Consider the following 25,412-nt stretch of genomic DNA (forward strand, 5'->3'; position numbering starts at 1 on the left):
TGATAAAGGTCTCACAGTAAGTTGTGAAGAGTAATTCCTCCACTAACTTGAAGGGTGATCTTGATTAAGTAACTTAACTTCCTAGCACCTCAATTTTTTCACCTTAAACAGGGATAATATTCATTTCCGTACAGAGTAGTTAGGAGGACTAAATAACATAATGTAGGTAAAGCATGTAGTACAGTGCCTGGCATATGTTAAAAACCCAGTAGATGTTAGGTACAGCATAGGTATCCAACTCACAAGCACCTTGAACACAGAGGCATGTCTTCTACCTCTCTGTATGACCTGAACATATATAACAGTAAAGTCACTGATCCAGAAAGCCCTTCATTTGTTCACTAGTAATGTTTCCTGAATGTGTACTACATGCTAGGCCCTGTGCTAAGTGCCTTGATATAAAGATGAAAGGTGAGTAAACTACAGACAATGCTCACAAGACTTCCACGTGTGCTTGTTTTGTTCCCGTGGTTCCCACATGGTTCTGTAACAAAATGTATAGTTTCAAAAAAGAAAGAAAACCCACTCAAACTGTGGTTAAAACTCACGAATATAATTTGTTTTTTGTATAAGAAAGGTTTTATAGATACTTTAAAAGCAGAGTTACTACATTATAGGGTGATGACTCAGAATTTTATTGGTAGTGATAAATTCTTCCTTTCATCAGAAGGAAAGGATTTCCTACATTTCATAATCATGTAATTTAAACATGAAATTGCTAATAATTACAAAGAAAGCCAGAGATGGACCGAAATGTGTTAAATGTTGGCTCTTCCGCCTAGGGCTTCCACCCATTATACCACACTAACTCATAAGTAACTCTTGCAAGTCCACAAAGCAAATCACAGGAACACTTCTGATCAGCATGAGATGATCAGTATGGACGTGAGCTGATGCAATTCCAAGCGGAAGCAAAGAAACTTGGTGTTTCACTTTGTATGTGTAGTCTGGTAAATTAACTATTTCTACTGGACTCTTTGGAATGTTGAAAATGTATTACGGTCTCCTTAAAGAGTCCAGGGCAGAGAAAAGGAATCAGCTATGCCAGAGGGGAGGAAAAGGATCCTCTGGTGCCTTATCATATGTAATCAGATCCTGGCTTTGCAATTTGCTAGCTATGTGTTTAGTACTGAAGACATAAAGATGAGCAAGAAAGAGACGGTCTCCCAGCGCCTACAGAAAAGAATAGTTAATTGCATTACAAAGCAACGAGTGGTACAATGAAAAACACAGGGAGTATAAGAATATGCAGAAGAGGTATGCAGCCCACTAAACAGGTTCAGAGGCAGCTTTCTGGAACAAGTGACCTCTAAAACAATACCTAGAGGAGTTGCTAAGCCAAAAGAAAGGAAAAAGGTCTTTCTAAGTAGAGAAATCGTATATACAAAGAGAGGGAGAACATGGAACAACTACAGAACTATAAGTATGTGTGATACTAAAGTCCACAGCTAATGAAATAAAAGGCTCCATTTCATTCCCAGCAATGTGTCCCAGAATTTTAGAAATATGATAAAATTAGAAAGCTGCCATACCTGATCCTGGTTATGATCTATTTGCTTTCCAAAGTTAAGTTCCTTTGACTAATGCTTAGTGACAAACTGGGGCACCTGGATGGAGAGTCTGACTCTTGGTTTCGACTCAGGTCACAGTCTCAGGGTCATGAAATGGAGCACCAAGTTGAGTTCGGTGCAGTGTCCGCCTGGGATTCTCTCCCTCTCCTTCCTCCTCTGCCCCACCCTCCACTCATGTTCTCTCTCTCAAGTAAATAAAATAAAATCTTAAAAAAAAAAAAAAAAACATTAGTGACAAACGTATGTAGAACTAAATGAAATAAACATTAATGGTGACAAAATTCAACTGTAAAACTAAACAAAGCAAAAATGCTAGTAGAAACTAAATAAAACAGTTTCATTATTTGTCTTAGGATAAAATGGCTATTAAAACTGGACTTCCTTATTACAAAATCCATTTAAAGTATAATTCATGTATAAAGTTCACAAAGAACAAAAAAGCACAGGTTGCTTTAACTAATTTCTACATTCAAGTTTCATCCATTATCCAAAGTAGACTGAAAGATGAAACCTTTCATAAACTGAAATGATGTAAAGCAGAGTATAAAACAATGTAAAGCAGAGTATCCCCCACTTTGTAGAAGTTCACGTTGTGTCACCTTTTACAAAAGATTTACATGGTTATGGTGACAACTTTTTTCCATAAAAACGAAAGTACTCTTTGGATTTCTTTTGGTTAACAAAAACAGGTACTAATATAGGTCTTTCATAAAACCAAAGTGGCATAATGCAAACTTTAAGAAAGTGGGGAAGATACCCACTCATGAAAACCATATGCAAACTAGATAAGGTAACCCAATTCTTGTATCTTTTAACAGAAAACTATCTTTCAAAAGTAATTTTCTTGCCCTTCTAAGAAGTTCTATTCTGAGGTAATTTTTTATAGGCATTTTAAAGACCTGAGTTCTAATCCTCTGATACAAATCCACTTTAAAATCTGGACAATCAAAAAATAAAAATTAAAAAAAAATAAAATCTGGACAATCAACATTAACTCTCCTGGTCTGTTACAATTAGTGAAAATTTCACTAAAATTAGTGAAGAGACGGTTATTGTCAACCATCTCAAAGCAATGACATTCTTTTTTTTTTTCTTTTGCAATGACATTCTTTATGTGAGAGAGATAGCATCATATTATGGAAATTACAAGGGCTTTGCAGAACTTCTATTTTGTTTACAATGGCCATTAACAAGGACTAGACTTATCTTTTTATCTGAAACAACTAGAAACAGAAATAAAAATCAGAAACAACAGTATTCAACACACTAGACATCAATCAATAAAGGGTAGTAATCCCTGAGAGACAGGAAATAAATGAGGTGGGCTCTAGAATTATACCAGTTTATTATCTGGAAAGAATTTCCAGATTCTAGATCTCCCTGAGCTGAGAAGATAGAGCGGGGAGTCTGGAAAGGCCAATGTGGATAGAGTTCATAAGGCAAAGTACCAGAAAGGACAGAATTACAGAGAGAACACTTTGGAGATATGCAGAGCGTCTTCCTCAAGTTATTAGCTGAGTTCTGATTTACAAAAAAATTGCAGTCTGAGAAAGAACCACTAAGAACTAGAGGGAACAATCTCCAAAGCTCACAAATGGTCTACAATTGTTTCTTCAGAAGAGTTTGTTTGATCAGCCACTAGAAAGGAAGAATACCCACCATTTGCTTTGACGTGGGTATTATGGAGGGTATTTTGGGTATTATGGAGGGTATTATGTTGAGTGAAGTAAGTCAATCGGAGAAGGACAATCATTATATGGCTTCACTCATACGGGAATAAAAGAAATAGTAAAAGAGATTATAGGGGAAAGGAGGGAAAATGAGTAGGAAAAATTAGAGAGGGTGACAAAACATGAGAGACTCCTAACTCTGGGAAGCAAACAAGGGGTAGTAGAAGGGGAGGCGGGCAGGGGGATGGGGTGACTAGGTGATGGGAACTGAGGAGGACACTTGACAGGATGAGCCCTGGGTGTTATACTATATGTTGGCAAATCGAACTTCAATAAAACAAAAATATAGGGCAGCCCGGGTAGTTCAGCGGTTTAGTGCCACCTTCACCCCAGGGCCTGATCCTGAAGACCTGGGATCGAGTCCCACATCAGGCTCCCTGCATGGAGCCTGCTTCTCCCTCTGCCTGTTTCTCTCTCTCTGTGTGTGTCTTTCATGAATAAATAAATAAAATCTTTCAAACAAAACAAGTATATATATATATATATATATATTTATTTTTATATTTATCTCTTTATTTATATATATATAAAGAGAGATGGGTACTAAAAAAAAAAAAGAAGAGCTTGAGGTGGGAGAAAAATAAGCCCTAGATGAAGTGCTGCTTCAATTCCCTTTAACAAAGCTTAAAACTAAGACCCAAAATAAATGCAACCCAGAACAAAGCTCAAGAATATTTATAGGGGGGCAGCCCCGGTGGCGCAGTGGTTTAGCGCCGCCTGCAGCCCAGGGCATGGTCCTGGAGACCCTGGATCAAGTCCCATGTCAGGCTCTCTGCATGGAGCCTGCGTCTCCCTCTGCCTGTGTCTCTGCCTCTTTCTCTCTCTCTGTGTGTCTCTATGAATAAATAAATAAAATTAAAAAAAAATTTATAGGAATATAACAATATTCATTACCCAACACAGTAAAATTTACAATGGCTGGCATCCAACTGAAAATTACTAGGCATGCATAGAAGTAGGAAAATATCCGTAACAAGGAGAAAAATCAATCAATCAAAACCAACACAGAAATCACACAAACAATAGATCTAGTAGACAAAAACAACAAACCTAGTAAACAAAAATATTAACATAGTTATTATAAATGCATTCTCTGTTGACAAAGTTAAAGAAAAGATCAAGCAGATTAAGCAGATACATGGGAGATACTAAGCAAACTCAAATTCTAGTTGAATTTATATGAATGAAAACTATTATGTCTAAGATGAAAAATATACTGGATGGGATTAAAATCAGATTACACATGGCAGAAGAAAAGATAAGTGAACTCCAAGACAAAGCAGTAAATATCCCAAATGAAACAAGAAAAAAAAGACAAGATAAAAATAGGGATGGAGGGGTGCCTGGATGGCTCAGTCAATTAGGTGTCTGACTCCTGGTTTCCGCTCAGGTCATGATCTCAGGATTGTAATATTAAGCCCTGCATTGGGATCCATGCTGGACACAAAGCCTGCTTAAAACTCTCTCTCTCCTCCTGCCCCTCCTCCCACTACTTCTCTTCAAAGGGGGTCTGGGTGTGGGGCACCAATGAGCTACAGGACAACCTGTAGTAGTCCACTGTATGTGTGACTGGAGTCACGAAAGGAATATGGGACAGAAAAATATATGAAGAAATAACAGCAAAAGATTTTCTAATCTGATAGAAAATTATAAACCCACAGATCTAAGAAGCAATAAACTTCAAGCATAAGAAGCATGAAGCAATGACACCAAAACACACCACAGTTAAACTATTTAAAACCAGTGACAAAGAGAAAATTCTAAAAGCAACTAGAGATAGATAAAGAAGATATAGTGTATGTATACAATAGAATATTACTCAGCCATCAAAAAGAATGAAATCCTATCATTTGCTACAATATAGATGGAACTAGAGTGTATTACACTAAGTGAAAGGAGTCAGGGAAAAACATACACCGGATGATTTATATATGGAATTTAAAAAACAAAACTCAAAAAAAAAAAAAACTCATGGAACATAGAGGAAGGGAAGGAAAAATAAAGATAAAAACAGAGAGGGAGGCAAACCATAAGAGACTCTTGACTATAGGGAACGAACTGAGGATTGCAAGAGGGGAGGTGAGTGAAGGGTAATTGGGTAATAGTCATTAAGCAGGGCACTTGATGTAATGAGCAGTGGGTGTTATATACGACTGATGAGTCACTAAATTCTACCCCTGAAATAATAATAAACTGTATGTTAACTAATTTGAATTTAAAACTTTTTTAAAAAGCAACTATAGGGGGCAGCCCTGATGGCTCAGTGGTTTAATGCTGCCTTTAGTCCAGGGCGTGATCCTGGAGACCCAGGATGGAGTCCCAGGTCATGCTCCCTGCGGGGAGCCTGCTTCTCCCTCTGCTTGTGTCTCTGCCACTCTGTGTGTGTCTCTCATGAATAAATAAATAAAATCTTAAAAAAAAAAAAAAAGGCAACTATAGGGGATGCGTGGGTGGCTTAGCAGTCAAGTATCTGCCTTTGTTTAGCTCAGGGCGTGATCCTGGAGTCCTAGGATCGAGTTCCACATCATGCTCCCTGCGTGGAGCCTGCTTCTCCCTCTGCCTGTGTCTCTGCCTCTCTGTGTCTCTCATGAATAAATAAAATCTTAAAAAAAAAAAAAAGCAGCTATACAAAGACATATACAGAAGAACAAACAGAAAAATGGCAGCAGACTTGTCACCAATGCAAATTGGAAAATTGTGGAACACCTAGTAAGACTGGAAAAAACAAAAACAAAAACAAAAACAAAAACAAAAACCCACCCTATTAAACTAGAATTCAATTTCCAGTGAAATTATCTTTCAAAAATGAAGGTGAGAGGTTCCTGAGTGGCTCAGTGGGTTGACTGTCAGACTCTTGGTTTTGTCTCAGGTTCATGATCTCAGGGTTGTGAGACAGCCCCGCATCCCCTCTGCCCCCATCCTGCTGCTCACACTTTTTCTCATAAATAAACAAATAAACAAATAAACAAACAAATAAATAAATAAAACTTTCTTTAAAAAAATGAAGGTGAAAGAAAGTCATTAGTCATAATATAAAGGCTTTGAGGTCAAACATATCTGAGCTCAAATCTTGCTTCTGTTTCGTACCAGCTAGGTGACCAATAACAAGTTATTATTATTGGTATAAATAATATCAATTTGTACTACCAATTATTAAGTGCTTACTATAAGTGGGTCATGTATTATGCCAAGTATTTTGTGTCTATATAATCTCATTTAATTCTTGCAATTCAGAAACATTTATTATTAACCTTGTTTTATGTAAATGCTGGAACCTAGATGGACTGAACCCAAAGTCCATGCTCTTAACCACTGTATTATACCACCTGGGCCTCAATCTTCTGTTCTTGAAATTAAGTAACAGTAGGTATTTCATAGAATGATTGTGAAAACTAAAAGAGAGACACTACACGTATATTAACCAGTGTAACGCCTGATACACGGTAGGCACTCAGTAAATGGGCACTGTTATTAGTATGCAGTCATACTTACCATACATCTCATCTTCCAATCCATGAACAAAGGCTCCACAAGCTCCTGACTCAATCAAGTTCACAGCTCCTGTATCTATTTCTTCTTTGGGTGCATCATCTCCCCACTTTCTGCCACTGGAAAACTCTCCTGAGCTGTAAAGTTCCTTGGCACGTTCATGTGCAGTGCGTTTTCTCTGTAGAGGACAGTAACAATTACCATTTGCAAGGGGTTCATGAGGGAACAGAAAAACGTATTCTAAGAACACAGGAAAGTAGGAAATAAGACTGCTCTCTGAGAATTACATTTTCAAAAAAAAGTATTCAACTGATCAGAGAAGAGAAATGCAAATTCAGTGTAAAGTAAGACCAAAGGTTCACAGGTCTGTCAGAGCTGATATTAATCTTATTAAAGATAATAAAAGAATGCACCGATCAGACAGGTGGTTTATGTTTGCCGTTGCAGCACAGGAAAGGGAGAACCAGAGAGGTAAATAATAGCAGTGTCCCTCTAGCACTATCCTGGCAGATAATTAACTAGCCCTAGAAAAGAATTTTTTTAGTCCCAGTAGAAGTAAGTCTGAATTTGGTAATACTTGTGCTCTCTATTTGACTAACACTGCACTCACTATGCAACTTTTTGGTAAATTCACACTCTTCATAGACTGCCTAAGAGGGAACATATTGGTCAGCTAAAGTAAATATCTATTTCAACCCATTATGGTTTTCATTATGAATGAATTGCCATTCTGCTTTATATATCAGCCTCTTAAGACTCTTCCTGGTCATCGGCCTTCCTTATTCATCAGCCATCATCCTTATGGTTGATCATAGGAAAGGCCCTGATGAAATAGTGCACCTAAGTCTACAAGGATGTGGGTCAGACCCAGCAGTAATGTTCATACCCTGTGATGTATCTTAGAAACCCTTGCATTACCCATCCTTTGCCATTTATCACGAGCATGCTATTTTTTACATTTCTACTCTAGTATATAAAAAGAACACTTAATCACCAGCCTCAAATGAAGGCAATGCCCTTCAGGAAATCCATATGGCAATGTTTTATTAAGCGTAAACAGAAATTCCTCAACCTAAAAATTTATCTTATGGAATGACTCAAAAGAAGAAAAGATCTAATATGCAAGATGATATTCTTTATATGATTTATAATGGTGGAAAAGGGATCCCTGGGTGGCACAGCGGTTTGGCGCCTGCCTTTGGCCCAGGGCCCGATCCTGTAGACCCGGGATCGAATCCCACGTCGGGCTCCCAGTGCATGGAGCCTGCTTCTCCCTCTGCCTATGTCTCTGCCTCTCTCTCTCTCTCTCTCTCTCTCTCTCTCTCTCTCTGTGTGTGTGTGACTATCATAAATAAATAAAAATTAAAAAATATATATATATATAATGGTGGAAAAAATGGGAGAATCTAAATATATAAGACAGGGCTAAGAAATTTCACATCTACTTAAGGTATTACACAATCAGTAAAAATACTAAGTATTAAAGTTGACTATATAAAAAAAGGCATACAATACAGTGATAAATGTAAAAACTAGACTGCAAACTTATCTAAATACAATGATTTATTTATGTTTAAAACATGCATAAGAGCATGACAAAAGTCAATGTGTAGAGTAGTGGGAATATAAGTAAATGTTTTCCTTTTCCTTCTATTTATCAAAGATTCTGTAATTCTTTATTATCACTTTTGTAATTTAAAAATTAAGATAGGGGCAGCCCTGGTGGCTCAGCAGTTTAGCGCCACCTTCAGCCTAGGGTGTGATCCTGGAGACCCGGGATCGAGTCCCGCGTCAGGCTCCCTGCGTGGAACCTGCTTCTCCCTCTGCTTGTGTCTCTGCCTCTCTCTCTCTCTGTGTCTCTCATGAATAAATAAAAAATCTAGGGGCGCCTGGGTGGCTCAGCAGTTTGGTGCCTGCCATTGGCGCAGAGCATGATCCTGGAGTCTCAGGATCGAGTCCCACGTCGAGCTCCCTGCATGGAGCCTGCTTCTCCATCTGCCTATGTCTCTGCCTCTCTCTGTGTCTCTCATGAATAAATAAATAAAATCTTTAAAAAAATAAAATAAATAAAAATAAAAAATCTAAAAATTAAAAAATAAATAAATAAAAAATAAAAATTAAGATAATGACGTACTAACTCATATTTAGTCCTACAATTATATTAGAGAACATGGTCAAGGCTTAAAGGCATTCTATAAGAGGCACTTTGTTACTTTTCAGAAAAAGAATTTACTGATTCCTCCATGGAAATTGCTATAGAAAAGGAATCCTAACATGTCATAAAATCTCACCTGGTCATAAAATTCAGACCAGATCTTTGTAGTTTTTAGCAAACAGAAAGTTAATCTTGCCTCTGCTTTGTAAAATACACCTGTACAAAGTATTTCACTAAAATAATTTTAAATAAAATAATTTGAACTTAAATGACGTAATTTGTAATTTGGTTCAAGTTACTAAGATTTTTTTTTTTTAAGATTTTATTTATTTATTCATGATAGACACACACACACAGAGAGAGAGGCAGAGACACAGGCAGGGGGAGAAGCAGGCTTCATACAGGGAGCCCGATGTGGGACACGACCCTGGGACACGACCCCGGGACTCCAGGATCACGACCTGGGCCGAAGGCGGCGCCAAACTGCTGAGCCATCCAGGGATCCCCCAAGTTAATAAAATTTTCAACTAAAATGTGATTTAGTCACCGAACACTTACTTAACAAATATATGGGCTGCAAAATTAAATCCACACAACTTTGAAGACAGCTATACTGACTGATACTGGTTACAGAAACCCAGTTTAAGCAACAAAGAATCCAAGTTACCCTGAGATCTGACATGAGCTTCTTGTCTAGTGTCTGCTCCAAGAAATGCGAACTGACTTGTTCCATTGAGCCCTGTAAAGACAAAGAATCCAGAGCAAATTAACCAACTTTTAAGACCTGAACATTATCTTAAAATTCAAAGTCTGAGGCCAGCTTACATGGATAAAGATAACATTATTCTTGGCAGTAAAGATGCTGACTGGTTCTCAATCACCAGCAAAATAATAAAAACATTAGTAGCAGCAGCTAGCAACTAAATAGAGCTTACTATGTGTCATACACTGTTTATACATATATTAACTAATTTAGTTCCGCTATGAAGTAAATACTATTAGTCCCATTTTATATATTGGGGGCGGGGGGAAAGAAAGTTAAAAAAAGAAGGCACAAAGAGGGTTAAGTAATTCATTCAAAGTCACAAAGAGTATAATTTACAGAGCTAGGCTATAGACCCAGGTTCCAGAATCCTTTGACTCAACTGCTACTTTCCACTGTCTCTCCATTCCTTTTTATTCTAGTCTTTCCATTCATTTGTTCATTCACTTATTCAATGAACAGATATTTATTTAGCAATCATTCAACTATATGCCTACAGTTACTAGGAACAGTAATACAAAAGAGAAGACGTCAGTTCCACGAATCAATGACCTCACAGACTAGTGAGGGAAACTGACAAGTAAACAGATAATTGTATTATGGTATAAAATGGTATAATACAATTATATTATTCCCAACAAGTTTTCTATGGGAAACTCAGAGAACAAACTACAGTGTGGAGACAGGGGAACTGTCACAAGTGCAAATGCATAAAGAGAGAATGCCATGTGGGAAACATCCAGCAGTTCTGTCGATTGGATGCAGGATAGGGGTGCCAAAAATGAAGCAGGATGGTTAGGGATGAGATCATAAAGGGCCTTTTTCATAACCCTTTGTCGTAGTTGTTATAGAACAAGTTTGCCACAATTCTGAATAACCAGATAATCTTTTATCAAAAAGAGCTCAACACTGTATAAATTATTTTAATTCTATTTTATTTTTATTTCTAACAATCCAATGAAGAATGGATCCTTATTATTATCTTTTTTTTTTTTTTTTTAGGTAATGTCTCCACCCAACATGGGGCTCAAACTCACAACGCCATGATCAAGAGTCATATGCTCTACCAACTGAGCCAGACAGGCACTCAAAATTATCCTTTTTTAGATGAGAAACAGGCTGAGAGAATTGGTATCTTGCTTATTTCAAATAGGGAGAAGCAAAGACTTACATCTTATAAACATCATCTTAGTGGCAATGTGGCTAATGGACCAGAAGGAATCAAAATGAAGCAGAGAGACAGGTTAGCAGGCTATTAGAGCAGGTCCAAGACATTCTTAAGGAATATACTGGCAACCTTCTCAAATTCCTAAGTTAGTGAATATGGAAATGCTTATAGAGGCTCAGACTTCTCCAATCACATTTTCCATAGAAAGTTACATGTTCTTTGGACATATCCTTATTCAAGTTAATGCCTCTCCCACAACTCCAGGAGAGGAACTGTTGTGCTATTTTCATTTTAAGTAGTTTCAAACCTACTTTTTCCTATTTCTACATGGTACAGTTGATGGCCTTCTTTGTTACATAGATCTGAACCATATCAAATCTAACATTCATGTTCTTAATCCAAATAGCAGTTTTATGAATAAGAACTCTAAATTTTTAAGACCTCCTCAACTTTCTCTTTAGTTTGATCACCAGCATTAACAGCTGACCTTTTTAGAGGGCACTTTTTTTTCTAATAAAGAATTAAGTTTTTGGGACCCCTGGGTGGCGCAGCAGTTTAGCGCCTGCCTTTGGCCCAGGGCCCGATCCTGGAGACCCAGGATCGAATCCCACATCGGGCTCCCGGTGCATGGAGCCTGCTTCTCCCTCTGCCTATGTCTCTGCTTCTCTCTCTCTCTCTCTCTCTCTCTCTCTCTCTCTCTCTGTGTGTGTGTGTGTGTGTGTGTGTGTGACTATCGTAAATAAATAAAAAAATAAAAAATAAAAAAAAAAAGAATTAAGTTTTTGTTTCGTCTTTTAAGTAAGCTCTATGCCCACCATGGGGCTTGAATTCACAACCCTGAGATTAAGAGCCACAAACTCTCTGAGCTAGCCAGGTATTCCAAGAATGAAGTTTTAATGACTTCACAGTGAACTACTCCAATCCCTAATCTCAATGGCCTCCACCAGTGCCTTTAGCTGAGTTCTCTCCCAATGCAGTAACAAAGATGGGGTACTATCCAAATTCTAGCCTCAAAAAATTACATATTATCATTATACAAAAAATTTCCTTTGTTATCTGAGAATATGTGAAGCTTTCCATTTTAGTCCACAAATACCAAGAGCCCGGGGATCCCTGGGTGGCGCAGCGGTTTGGCGCCTGCCTTTGGCCCAGGGCGCGATCCTGGAGACCCGGGATCGAATCCCACATCGGGCTTCCGGTGCATGGAGCCTGCTTCTCCCTCTGCCTGTGTCTCTGCCTCTCTCTCTCTCTCTCTCTGTGACTATCATAAATAAATAAAAATTAAAAAAAAATAAAAAAAAATACCAAGAGCCATATAACATCATAATCCCCTTGAAAAATGTTGGGACCTAAACTAGTACACATTCAGTGGAAACAGAGAAGGGAGAGATTCAGGAGATGTCAAGAAAAGAGTTGATAACTCACTGGTTATGGGACACAGAAAAAATTCCCAAATGCCTCTGGGTTTATAACTGGGTAAATGATGGCATCATTCATGAAAATACTGGAGGAGTAGATGTGACCAAGAAGATGAATTTGTCATAAAGGACACCTCAAAAATCAGAAAAACATCTATATTTTTGTCTACTTTAACCAAGATAAATACATTCAGATAAATTCCCTTCAACTGTACTACTACTACTACTACTACTACTTTTTTCTTAACAATTGTATTTATAACACTAAAAAAAAAATCATGATATTTAACAAACTAGAGTTGTCAAACCTACTTTCAAAGCAAAAATTGCTCACTACAGGCTCCTTAATAATAACGTAGTCTACGCACTAGCCTAGCCTCTAGCTTCTACCTAATTAGGTGACAGAGAAAAGTACTCCACCCCAATACCAAAAAAAGAACTACCATGTGAGAGAGAAAACTGCCATTAAGACATCTGCATTTGCCCTGGGAAAGTAGCCCTATGGCTATGGACATAACAACCTATGATTTGTCTGAAAATATTATCATTTTTTAAGGTCAGACACTTCTGGAGTCTTATAAAAAGGTTTAATTAACCCTTACTTGAATAGGAGAAATTAAACAAGAAGAAATCAATGAACTAAGGACTACATTCTAGATAGAACACCAATTACCATGATTAATTTCACAGTAATGTTATATTCTGAATTGTTCCATGGAGCTGCATACTTGGCAATCAAATTTTTTTTGTAAGATTTTATTTATTTATTCATGAGAGACACGCACAGAGAGAGGCAGAAACATAGGGAGAAGGAGAAGCAGACTCCCTGCAGGGAGCCTGATGCAGGACTTGATCCCAGGATTCTGGGATCATGCCCCGAGCCAAAGGCAGATGCTCACCACTGAGCCACCCAGGTGTCCCGGCAATCAACTTTCTTTGCCTCAGTAGGAGTAATGGATAACTGAAAACCAACCTTTCACATGGTTTTGAATTTTCTGAAACAGTCTACATCTGAAAGTTTTCATCCTGCTAGAAGCCAAGGAAAATGGGTACTATTTTTTATGCAAGATGGACTTAAACCTAAACTCTTATCATTTCATTTCAGTTCTTTTTTTTTAAGATTTTATTTACTTATTTTAGTGAGAGAAAGAGCACAGAGCCTGATGTGGGGCTCGATCCCAGGACCCTGAGATCATGACCTCAAAGGCAGATGCTTAACCAACTGAGCCACCCAACACCCCTTCCTTTAAGTTCTTAAAGAATCTGGCTTCTGCTTTCCTCCCGAGCTTTATCTTGTTGCACATCCCCCACATTTACCATTATCCACCTTCCCAAACCAAGAAGTATTAAATTGCTTGTACTTTAGTATGATATTGTGGTTAGTGTAATATTAGTATGCAATGTAAGTGTACTCCGTCTGTACCTCTGCTTATATTTTCTCCTTCCCTACTTATTTACCTAGCTATTTACCTAGTTAACTCATATTTATCCTTCAAAACTCAGTTCAGAATTCACCTCCTCCATGAAGCCTTTTATCATATGTTAAGAGCTCTTTCCTAGGAATAACAGGTGTTCCAGCTGACTGCTTATGTCAACCTACCAGACCTATCAACTCTTTTGAAGACAGAGATTATGCTCAATGTTGTTAACTTGATGAACATGTGGTTTGAAAACTATACCTGATGACCGTTTTGTCTACTCAAGTGTTGGAGTGGAGTAGTTTACCTCTTTGCTTACACAGTAGGACATTAACTGTACAACCACAGTTCTCAATGTGTAACTGGGTCATCACAAGGAAGAGATTCAACATGGATTTCAGATCATAAAGTGTCATTTACTATCTATGTAGCCTTTGATAAGTTACATCACTTTTCTAAACCTTATTTTGTTACTTATAAAACAAACAGAATACCTACCTCCAAGAGTTTGAAAGAATTCAAAATTATCCACAAAAACTAAGTGTTTATGAGAGTATATATGTATATATATGTGCATATTACTAAACATGCCTAGCTTAGTAGGCTAGGGACTATCAATAATAACAATGATTATTATCAGTAAGACTAGACTGTTAATTACTTTTGAAGTACACACTTAATTACTTATATAGTTTGGATCTGAAATCATTGAAATTAAAACATAAAGCACCTGACTCAAGTCAGAGTCATCTAAGTGGAAACCCTTTTAATTCACCTCTGTAATTCATTATTCATACAGCTTCACATAGATAAATCTCAGATCCTGTGGGATTCAAAAATGAAACATGAATGACCCTGCCTTAAGGATTACTCTTCTAAACTGCCTACTCAGAGGAAGAGGTATCACTGAACTATCTCTCTAAAACATCCCCCTCACACATAGACACACATTACAGATGCTTGATAAATGTTGAATGAAAGAATTTGATAATGACTGATTTATTCTGAATTTTAAAATATTCACCAACCAAAACAAAGCTTTAAAATGTGAATTCAAAACTAAAATCAGTAACAACTGGCTTAACTCTGTATTTTATCATGGACAAACAACATGATCTATAAGCAGGAAATACTGAAACGAACCAAATTCCTTATTATTCTATAAAAATGCTTCACACAAATTTCAGCAGTTACCCCATAAATACTGGTCTTAAGAATAGGGCTATCACTGGATCCGAGTCCACACAATTGGGTCCAAAGTATTTAGCCAACAATCTACCAAGATTGTAGACTGGTAGAGATGAGGGCCATCAAAAGGGAAGTAAGTATCCAAAAAAGAATTTCATATTTTCTCACTCTGACATTTACATGCATTTTTATAATATATATACATACTATAACCACTCCCAAAACCCCATGCTCAGTATAGTATTTTACAATTTATAAATATTTCCATAGAAAGTATCACATTTGGGAATCATGACAAGTCTATGAGGTAAACATGAGAGAATATTATAATCCACTTAACAGATGAGGAAACAGACTAAGATCAACTAACATCTCCAAGATAACACAGTTACAGAATAAGGTGAGTAATAATACACCAACACTTCTTCTTCCGTAAGATAGTTCTATCTCTGAAAAGTTTGTTCTGGTTTGTTTTTTTACAAAGGTACCATGAGTCAGGGATCCCTGGGTGGCGCAGCAGTTTGGCGCCTACCTTTGGCCCAGGGCGCGATCCTGGAGACCCGGGATCGAATCCCACGTCAGGCTCCCGGTGCATGGAGCCTGCTTCTCCCTCTGCCTGTGTCTCTGCCTCTCTCTCTGTGACTATCATAAATAAATAAAAATTTAAAAAAATTTAAAAAAAAAAAAAAAAACAAAAAAAAACAAAGGTACCATGAGTCACCAAAGGCAAAATAGTAGGACAGTATCAGGCTAAAAGTCAGGAGATTAGGAACTGAAATGCATTCTACAACTTTGTATCTGTATAGATTGGGTAATTTACTTAACATCTCAGAGCCTCAGTTTTCTCACCCAGAAAATAGGAGTAACATCAATTATCTTGCTGGTTACTATGAAGAGTAAATGAGATAATGAAAATGGCCTGAGAGCAAACGATCTAGGCCATAACAGATGCTTAGTAAAGCAACTATTTTTATTATTATTCTCCATTTTCTTTAGGCCTTGGCTGTCTCATATGCTAACGAGGTTAAGTAGGATTATCTTTAAAATTCTAATTCAAAAGACTACTTCATAGGAAAATGAACCATTTCTTTTACTTTTAGAAATACTAGGGTTTCTAAAAGTGGGTTATACCTGTCCCTATCTGTAGTTTCTCAAAATATTTGTACAAGTGTAACAGGCAACATGTTCATGAAAGAAAGTATAACTTACCAATAGTTTTGCAGCCTGAACTCGAACCACCCAGGAGCCATCACTGACCATGTGACAAATTTTTCCAAATGCATCATCAACTAAGCGAATTTCTTCATTAGAAGAAGGAATGGGGACAATGCTAAATTAAAAGAAAAAAACCACAAATAACAAAACATGAGCCTAAAGCTGCAAGTTCAATAAACTGAGAATAGCCAATGAAAATTTGCGCGCGCACACACACACACACACACACACAATGACAACTGAGTAATTCAAATGTTAGAGTGATTGAATACATTTCAGAGTAAAGAAATCACCCTAGGAGTATGAAATAACACTTTTCGTTACACCGCAAATTTTCAATGTCTTGAATAAGTGTTTAACCCACCAAAGGTTCAAAGATTTACAAAGATACCAAAAACTAGCTACCACAGAATATTTTATATCTTTAAGTTTATTTTCTCCTAAAATTGCATTGCTGTCAATAACAGTAAACCATAAAATAAATCAATATAAAACATACTTGCAAATCTGGTCCTAGAAGAGGCAATTTCCAATTAGTCTTTTATTTTTTTTCTTTTTTGGGGGAGAATTTATAGGTTACTAACTCATTCTGGTTTTCCAATTTTAGCAGGCAGTTTAATGAAGAGAAAAAACACTTTCTTATAGAAGGAACTCTTCTATAAAACAGAATAATAATATTTGTCTCTACTTCGAAGAATCATTGTGAGAATCATTTAATTACTATGAAAACATTTTTAATGAGGCAAGCACTACATAAGGATCATTATTCTCAAACTCACCTAGTGTCTTTATCTGGCATTTGTATTCACTAAAATAGGCCCCAAACAATCTTAAAGATTAAAAAAGGGGTGAGGACAGTGCTAGATAGTACTTGAGAAAGACAGTCCAATCTCTTCATTTATAGATGAGGAGGCTGGGACCCAGAGGGGAAGTATCTTTCTCAGAGTACACTGAAAGTTCACAGCAGATGTGAAAAACAAAGACCAAGCATCCTGATTATCAGGATCTGTATTTTCCCCCATTCCACAATGCTTTCTAAAAATCTAACCAACATTCCTTTTCTGGAGGAGGGTTTTTTACATGATGGAAGAAGAATGGCTTAGCAATGAACAAAAGCTGGCTTACACCCACACTGACCTTTCAGGATAGAGCTGACTGACAACCCAGATAAGTTGGACTGCAGCACTGCGCACTTGTTCATAGTCATCAGACAACAATTTACAGGCCTGCAAACAAGAATTCCAAAAGGCTGTTAGTTCTGTGTCCTCCCAGGTGATGTTCAAACTATTTTCAAAATGAAGACAGGGTGGCTGGATAAGGATGCCAATCAAAATACTTGTGGGTAGTTATAATTTCTTGAACCCTTGCCAACAAAGAATTCTTGGCCTCTGTCAGCCATTCTGGCTATGTTCTGTGTTCTGACTCCCACCCCAAGTCTGAAGGCAGAACCACAGATTGAAAGACAGCACAAAAGCCATCTAGAATAGCATCAATCCCAGTAAAGTCTGCTGGGAGCCCACAATGCTGCTCTCACAGTCTCAAACACCAAATATGGGTATTTTTTCCCTTTTCGTAAAATCAAAGCATAAATTTTTGACTGACAATCTGAAAACTCAAGCATCTAAATAAATGTATAATTTTAATGTTAAGCTGCCAGAAGAGGCCAGATTTTTCTGCTCTACTTTGGTCTGAAATGGAATATCCCTACTCCACCAACACGGCAACACCCTGGACTTCAACAACACCACCCAGAACTACGTCATTTCTTGAATTTAACAATTCTATATTCTATGCTCTAATCATAACATGTTACTCTATCAACTCTTCCATTTCAACGAATTAATCCATCACATTTGCTCTTCAGTTCCACTTATCCTACCTATCCGTTTAACGAGGGTTCTCAACCTCAGTAGTACTGACGTTTTGGACTGCACTAATTCTTTGTTGTGAGAGGCTGTCCTCTACATCGTTAACATGTTTAGCAGCATCCCTGGCCTCTACCCTCTCCTTCTCTCCAGCAAAAGCCCAAAATATCTCTCCACTGCCAAATATGCCCTAGAGAGTAAAACCATCCTGGTTGAGAACCACTGCTTTAATCCCATGGATGGTTTTTCTCCAAATGAACCCTCTTCTCCTTGCTCCATACCCTTCCATTACTTCAGTCCCAACAGCATTGTCAGCGTTTACCATTTACAACCCCCTCAAGACTTCTGCTACAGTTGCGCTACAAACCCAACACCTCTACTGCTCACAAGGGCAGCAAAGCACTGGCAAAGACTATCCTCTCTAAGGGACTGGTGGCTCATCAGCTTGAACTTTATTGGCCCTAACTGATATCTTTTACACCCCTGCTTTCTGCTTCCATTTCCCAAGGGAGCTTGTCTTAACCCCCTCCACCAGTCCTCTATCCCACTTCCCACCATAAGGCTACGTGTTTATCTGAGAAAAATCAAAGTTCTCAGGCACAAACTGTCCCAACTATTCCATAACAGTTATAAATTCATTTACACCTATATTCTTCCATACATTATTCAATGTCTGAGAAAAAAGTATTCTAATTCCTAATCCCTGTACTTTTGCTATGGATCCCATCACCTCAAACAGACCCTTCCTTACCATCCTCCAAAATAAGTCCTATTTCTGATTTTCTATTATAGTATCCTATTTATTTACTGCACTATTCACACGCTAGAATTATGGTATTTATTTGTTAATTGCCTGTCTCACGGGAGAGAATGTGATGGGCATAGATCTTATCCAACAGGCTCAGTGTTGTACAACAAGCATTAATAATTGTTGGATGAATCGGCTCATGAATCTGATTTTCTGCCTCAAGGAACTTACTCCACCATTTATCTCCATTTGTCTCTTCTATCATCGATTTCTCTCCAAACACTGGTTCTCTCCTCAACACACAGACATAGGTAGCAGCTATCTTTAAAATACAAAAAGCTCTCCCTTAAGCCTGACCCTTTCTACAGTCTTCCATCCTGCCAACCTATTATAGCCAAGTTTTTTTTTTTTAAAGTTTACTTATTTATTTAATCTCTACACCTAATGTGGGGCTTAAACCCACAACCCCAAGGTCAAGATTCACATGCTCCTCTGACTGAGCCAGCCAGGTGCCCCTAGCCAAGCTTCTTTAAAGTATAGTCAGTAATCACTGTTGAACTGCCTCACCTCAATTGACCCTAATAGACTCTTACTAATATTGTTCTCTTCAAACTCACTAATAGCTGCCTTGTTGCTAAGTCCAATGGGTAGATTTCAGTACTACTCCAGCTGACTTTTTAGCATACTTGACATTGTCAACTATGAGAACTCTCTCCTGCCTTTTCTTGAATATATTTTTTATTTTTTTTTTAATTTTTTATTTATGATAGTCACACAGAGAGAGAGAGGCAGAGACACAGGCAGAGGGAGAAGCAGGCTCCATGCACCAGGAGCCTGACGTGGGATTCAATCCCAGGTCTCCAGGATCGCACCCTGGGCCAAAGGCAGGCGCTAAACTGCTGCGCCACCCAGGGATCCCTTGAATATATTTTTCCTCCTCCATCTGGCTGCTCCTCAGCAACTCTCTTCTGTTTACCTCTTAAACATTGGACATTACCCATGGCTTCCATGCTTGGTCTCTTTCAAATCTTCTTACTCTTCCTAGGTACCTACATGCCCCCTAGATGGTGATGGCTTCAATTACCCACCTCCAGCTCTGAATTCTTCTGAGCTCCAGACCGTCACAACTACCTACAGCCTGGAATTTTCCTCACAGGTGTCCTGTCAGCTCTTCAAACTCACATAACCCAAACTGGTATAGTATGTAATTCAACTTTATATCTCAAATACTCCAATAGTCAATCCTCACTCCCTTGAGGCCCTTGTCATTGTTTGCCTAGTTAACTGGCATGGTCTTATGCCATTAAATATCTAAATCATCTAACTTATGAGTCCTTTTTAAGATTTTATTTATTTATTCATGAGAGACACAGAGAGAGAGAGAGACAGAGAGAGAAAGAAAGAGAAAGGCAGAGACACAGGCTGAGGGAAAAGCAGGCTCCACGCAGGAAGTCCAATGTGGGACTCAATCCCGTGACTCCAGGATCACGCCCTGGGCCAAAGGCAAGTGCTAAACCGCTGAGCCACCCAGGGATCCCCCTAACTTCTGAGTCCTTACTCTCTAAGTTTCCTTTAATTATTTGGCTTCCCACAGAGTCTTCCTATAGGGAGAGAAGGTGCTGGTCACACCAACATAACCATTCTATTTCATTTTGTAAAAGAATAAACTTGGCTTAAACACCAGTCACAGGGGTTTAACTGCTATCTACCTCTGAAAGATAAAACCACTAGTGGTACAAAATCTGGTGTCTGGGCAGCCCGGGTGGCTCAGAGTTTAGCACTGCCTTTGGCCTAGGGTGTGATCCTGGAGACCCGGGATCAAGTCCCATGTCGGGTTCCCTGCATGGAGCCTGCTTCTCCCTCTGCCTGTGTCTCTGCATCTCTCATGAATAAATAAATAAAATCTTAAAAAAAAAAAAAAAAGGTTTCTGACATAGATTTAGACTGCTTGTCCCTAGAGGCATTCAATTATTCTACAAGAGAAATACCGCCTTGTAACGCCTTTTCTTTAGGCAGCCAATCAATTTCTCCTAGGGATACTACAACTTCTTTGTCCCTTTCTTTACCAACTATTATAAATATTTTTTCATATGATCCCATGGACTTGTAATTCTCCTCCAGAAATACTCTAGTATGTCAAGCATGGAGCCCAGAACTGACTTCATGTTTGGCTCAACCAGAGAGCAGTGAGACCACCACTTTCCTTATTCTGAACACTATATTCCTCTTTGTGTATTCATACTGAGCTACCTAAATCCTTTTAAAAGTTCTTTTTACATATATTAGTGTTATTCAATTATATATCCTCTACCCTCTTATTAAAACATACATATTGGACACAACTTCACATTCATCCCAATTAATGCTGCCAGTTGCTGCTCTATGTGTTCAAATTCTGACAACTAGTACACTACTCTCCCAGTTTCATTATCACTCCTCCCCTTCCAGATCATACTCATTTAAAGTACCTGATTATAAATTGCTTGGTGTAATTTCAGTCCTCTTTCATGAAGCTGCAACTAGATAATAAAAATATAGTTTAAGTATTTGGAGAAAAAAAGATCAACATTTCCAGTATCTCCCCCCAATCTCATATATTCTCCCTCATTATATCAAATTACCAGTTCCCATTACCCAAAATTAGTGCTATATAAATAAGAAATCTGGTCAAAGATTTCTTAATAGAAACACTAGGAGATTTAATAAATCTAATCCAACTATCCCAGGAGATACTAGAAAAATATTCAATAATGATAAGAAGGCTGAAGAAGAAATGGTTAACACCACTTCCTCCTAAAAAGCACCTCCCCTTCCAGGGACTTGGAGGAGGGATGTGACTTGGTATTAAAACAGGTGTAAAAAAATAATAATAGTAAATAAATAAAACAGGTGTAAGTTGTACCCTCCATGTTTCAGAAATATGGGTAAAAGCAACCACAGAGGCCCAAAGAAAAGCAAACCTGCTATACAAAGAATGTGTGCCTTTGAGTTCTGTGATGCCATTAATCACATTCCTCAAAACATGCATAAGGTATATCCTGGAGTAGTTTAGAAAGCATCCAAGCTAACATTGGCCATGGACTTAAAATAATGAGTGAAACAAATAAAAACTGTCACCATTTAGTTTCCATTATCATGCTTACCATGGCTTTTATAGCTGCTGTTCTGACACGTGGGTCTTGGTCACTGAAGTAATCCCCTATAATCTTCTGGACATCTCTGACAGCTAGGCCTTCTCCATCTTTTGTGACACTTTTCTCCAAAGAGCCAAGATTGCCAAGTAATTGCAGGCACTTATTTCTTACACCATGAGAGGTATCTGTGAGGTGCTATAAAAAGGAAGGAGAGAACAAAAGGACATGATTAAGATAGCTTAAATTAAATTAAAAATCAGAAGCAAAAGCATTGTATCAATTTAGGAATGACTTCAAACACCACATTCTTACCATAGTCTCTCTAGGATCATGTTACTTGACCATGTGTCTTCCAAAACACGAATCCTTAGGGGATCCCTGGGTGGCGCAGCGGTTTAGCACCTGCCTTTGGCCCAGGGTGCGATCCTGGAGACCCGGGATCGAATCCCACGTCGGGCTCCCGGTGCATGGAGCCTGCTTCTCCCTCTGCCTGTGTCTCTGCCTCTCTCTCTCTCTCTCTCTCTCTCTCTCTGTGACTATCATAAATAAATAAAAATTAAAAAAAAAAAAAACACAAATCCTTAAAAAAAATAAGATCCCCACTTGTTTATCACCACATTCCCAACAGCTAGCCCTTTGCCTTATTAAGAGAAGGTACTTTAAAAATGACCCTCCCCTTTTTTAAAAAGATTTTTATTCATCCATTCATGAGAGACACAGAGAGAGAGGCAGAGACATAGGCAGAGGGAGAAGCAGGCTCCCTATGGGGAGCCTGATATGGGACTCGATCCAGGGACTCTGAGATCATGCCCTGAGTCAAAGGCAGACGCTCGACCACTGAGCCACCCAGGCATCCCAAAATGACCCTTAAATTGAATTTTATAATCTAGCAAATCTAAAAACAAAAAAATTATAAAGTTTTAAACCTTTTTTAAAAAAGATTTTATTTATTTACGTGACAGAGAGAATGAGAGAGAGCACAAGCAGGGTGAGGGGCAGGCAGAGGGAGAAGGAGAACGAAGATCTCCACAGAGCAGGGAGCCTGATATGGGGCTGGATCGCAGGACTCCAGGCCTGAGCTAAGGCAGACGCTTAATCGGCAGAACCACCCAGGTGCCCTCAATTTTTAAAACATTTAATATTCATATAGAAAAATGCAAAAACCTTAAGTGTACAGCTCAATGAATTTTCACAAAAGGAATACAAACATAAAACAAGCACCCAGATAAAGAAATAGAATATGACCAGCACCCCAACAAACCCTCCTGGTCCCCCTTCCCACTAACTACTCCACCACCATCAAAAATAGCCACTATCTTGACTTATAACACATAGATTTTGCCTGTTTCTATACTTGGTAAAATCAAATAATATCTGGCCTCTCTTGCTTAATATTTTATTTGTACGACCCATCCATATAGCAATGGTTCATTCACTTCCATTACTATATACTATTCCATTTGTGAATATACCACAACCCACTGTTGGTAGCTATTTGTTTTTTTTTTTTTTAAGATTTTATTTACTTATTCATAGACACACACAGAGAGAGAGGCAGAGACACAGGCAGAGAGAGAAGCAGGCTCCATGCAGGGAGCCCAATGTGGGACTCGATCGCAGGTCTCCAGGATCACACCCCAGTCTGCAGGCGGCGCCAAACCGCTGCACCACCAGGGCTGCCCAGATACTTGTTTTTTTTCCAGTTTTTGGTTATTCTTAATAATGCCACCATGACTGTGGTAGCTTGAATGTGCTTTCTGTTGGATATAAACTTAGGGGTGGAATTACTGAGTCACAGGACTTGTATATACGTTCAGCTTAAGAAGGCATTCCAAATAGCAAACAGTTTTCCAAAGCAGTTGTACTAATTTAACTAATCTACACTTCCACCAGTGATGCACAGTGTTCTAGTTGTACCATATCCTTGTCAACACTTAAGTACTGTCAATCTTTTCATGTTAGCTCTTCTCACCAGTATTTTAAACTAAAATATCAGTTATCTTTTGCTATACCTAGTCCAATGCTACTGAAATAAGCTATTTGCATAATACAGTAATAGGAACTAAAAATACTTTGAGAAATGAAGTTGTACAGTACATGATAATATGGCATGGAACTCTGACTTTTAAACTTCCTAGACCCACTGTAAGAAATATCCATTATATTGCAGCATAATATTCACATAGAAATATATACACAGAAAGTTTAACAAAACATTATATACCCTTATACCTTATGATATACTCTGGTATTTTAATTCTATTTTGATTTTCAAAAAATACTAATTATGATGGTTCAATCAGTAAAGCAGGCAACTCTTGATCTCAGGATTGTTAAGTTCAAGCCCCACATTGCACATAAAGATTACTTAAAAATAAAATCCTTAAAAAAATACTAACCATGGCCCATAAAACTGATAGCATTACCCACCAGTGGACTACAATGCTGTTTCAAAAACAATGATATAGAGAAAAGTGAATGGGACTTGAAGTTTATTTTTTTTAAAGATTTTATTTATTTGGCAGAGAGAGAGAGAGAGAGCAAGTAGAGGGAGTGGCAGAGGGAGAGAGAGAAGCAGACTCCCCACTGAGTGGGAGCCTAATGCTAGGCTAGATCCCAGGACTGTGGGATCATGACCCGAGCTGAAGGCAGCCGCTTAATGACTGAGCCACCCAGGCGCCCCAGGACTTGAAATTTTAAAACCTGGGTTCATAGATCTCTTTAGAGAAATGGCTAGTTTCAGGACTAGGGCAAGAAATATGTAAGAGCCTGGGACACCTTGCACCAGAAAGCAAGGAGGATATCAAGAACTAATGGAGTCCATTTCAAAAGGACAAAAAAAAAAAAACAGTAAGTAGGACATTTCCCCACTGTCAACACTGACATTACACCAAAAGAAAGCAATCAAAGAAGTCCAGAATGTAGAACATTCTATAAGACCAATGACCCGGTTTCTTCAATAAATTTATGGCATTTAAAGAAAAAACAGGGATGCCTGGTGGCTTAATGGTTGAGCATCTGTCTTCAGCTTGGGTCATGATCTCAGGGTCTTTCTCTCTCTGCCTATGTCTGTCTCTCTCTCTGTGTCTCTCATGAGTAAATAGATAAATAATAAAATTTTAAAAAAGAAAAAACAAAAACAAGAAGGAGCACTATTACTGACTAAAAGAAATTTAAGAGACCATACAGGGGATCCCTGGGTGGCTCAGTGGTTTGGCGCCTGCCTTTGGCCCAGGGCGCGATCCTGGAGTCCCGGGATCGAGTCCCGTGTCGGGCTCCCGGCATGGAGCCTGCTTCTCCCCTCCTCCTGTGTCTCTGCCTCTCTCTCTCTCTCTCTCTCTGTCTATCATAAATAAATAAATCTTTAAAAAAAAAAAGAGACCATACAAATGCAATATACAGGTCTTTTTGGATGCTAATCCAAAAGAAACCAATTATAAAAAGATATGACTAGTGATGCAACTAAAGAAATTTTAATAGGAACAGATATGAGCTGATAAAGAGTAATTGTTAATAACTCCATTATGGCTATATTTTTTAAATGATCAGT

At 38.2% G+C, this 25,412-nt stretch overlaps 1 protein-coding gene across 3 annotated transcripts in view; it reads right to left on the bottom strand.

The window, feature by feature from the left end:
* Positions 1-25,412, bottom strand: part of INTS4 (integrator complex subunit 4) — a 111,966-nt gene that overhangs the window by 43,211 nt on the left and 43,343 nt on the right. For 2 of the 3 annotated variants that reach the window (XM_055320452.1, XM_055320451.1), the window contains exons 5-10: positions 21,872-22,057; positions 21,197-21,247; positions 17,253-17,341; positions 16,110-16,230; positions 9,613-9,684; positions 6,794-6,968 (exon numbers count right to left, since the gene is read on the bottom strand). In XM_055320452.1, coding sequence (XP_055176427.1) covers positions 6,794-6,968; positions 9,613-9,684; positions 16,110-16,230; positions 17,253-17,341; positions 21,197-21,247; positions 21,872-22,057 — 694 coding nt within the window. Of the gene's footprint in view, positions 1-6,793; positions 6,969-9,612; positions 9,685-16,109; positions 16,231-17,252; positions 17,342-21,196; positions 21,248-21,871; positions 22,058-22,174; positions 22,211-25,412 lie in introns of those variants that run through there. The other variant, XM_055320454.1, reaches the window with a different exon arrangement.

This window comes from Nyctereutes procyonoides, unplaced genomic scaffold (genome assembly GCF_905146905.1).
Source record: "Nyctereutes procyonoides isolate TBG_1078 unplaced genomic scaffold, NYPRO_anot_genome, whole genome shotgun sequence".
Classification (NCBI taxonomy): Eukaryota; Metazoa; Chordata; class Mammalia; order Carnivora; family Canidae; genus Nyctereutes; species Nyctereutes procyonoides.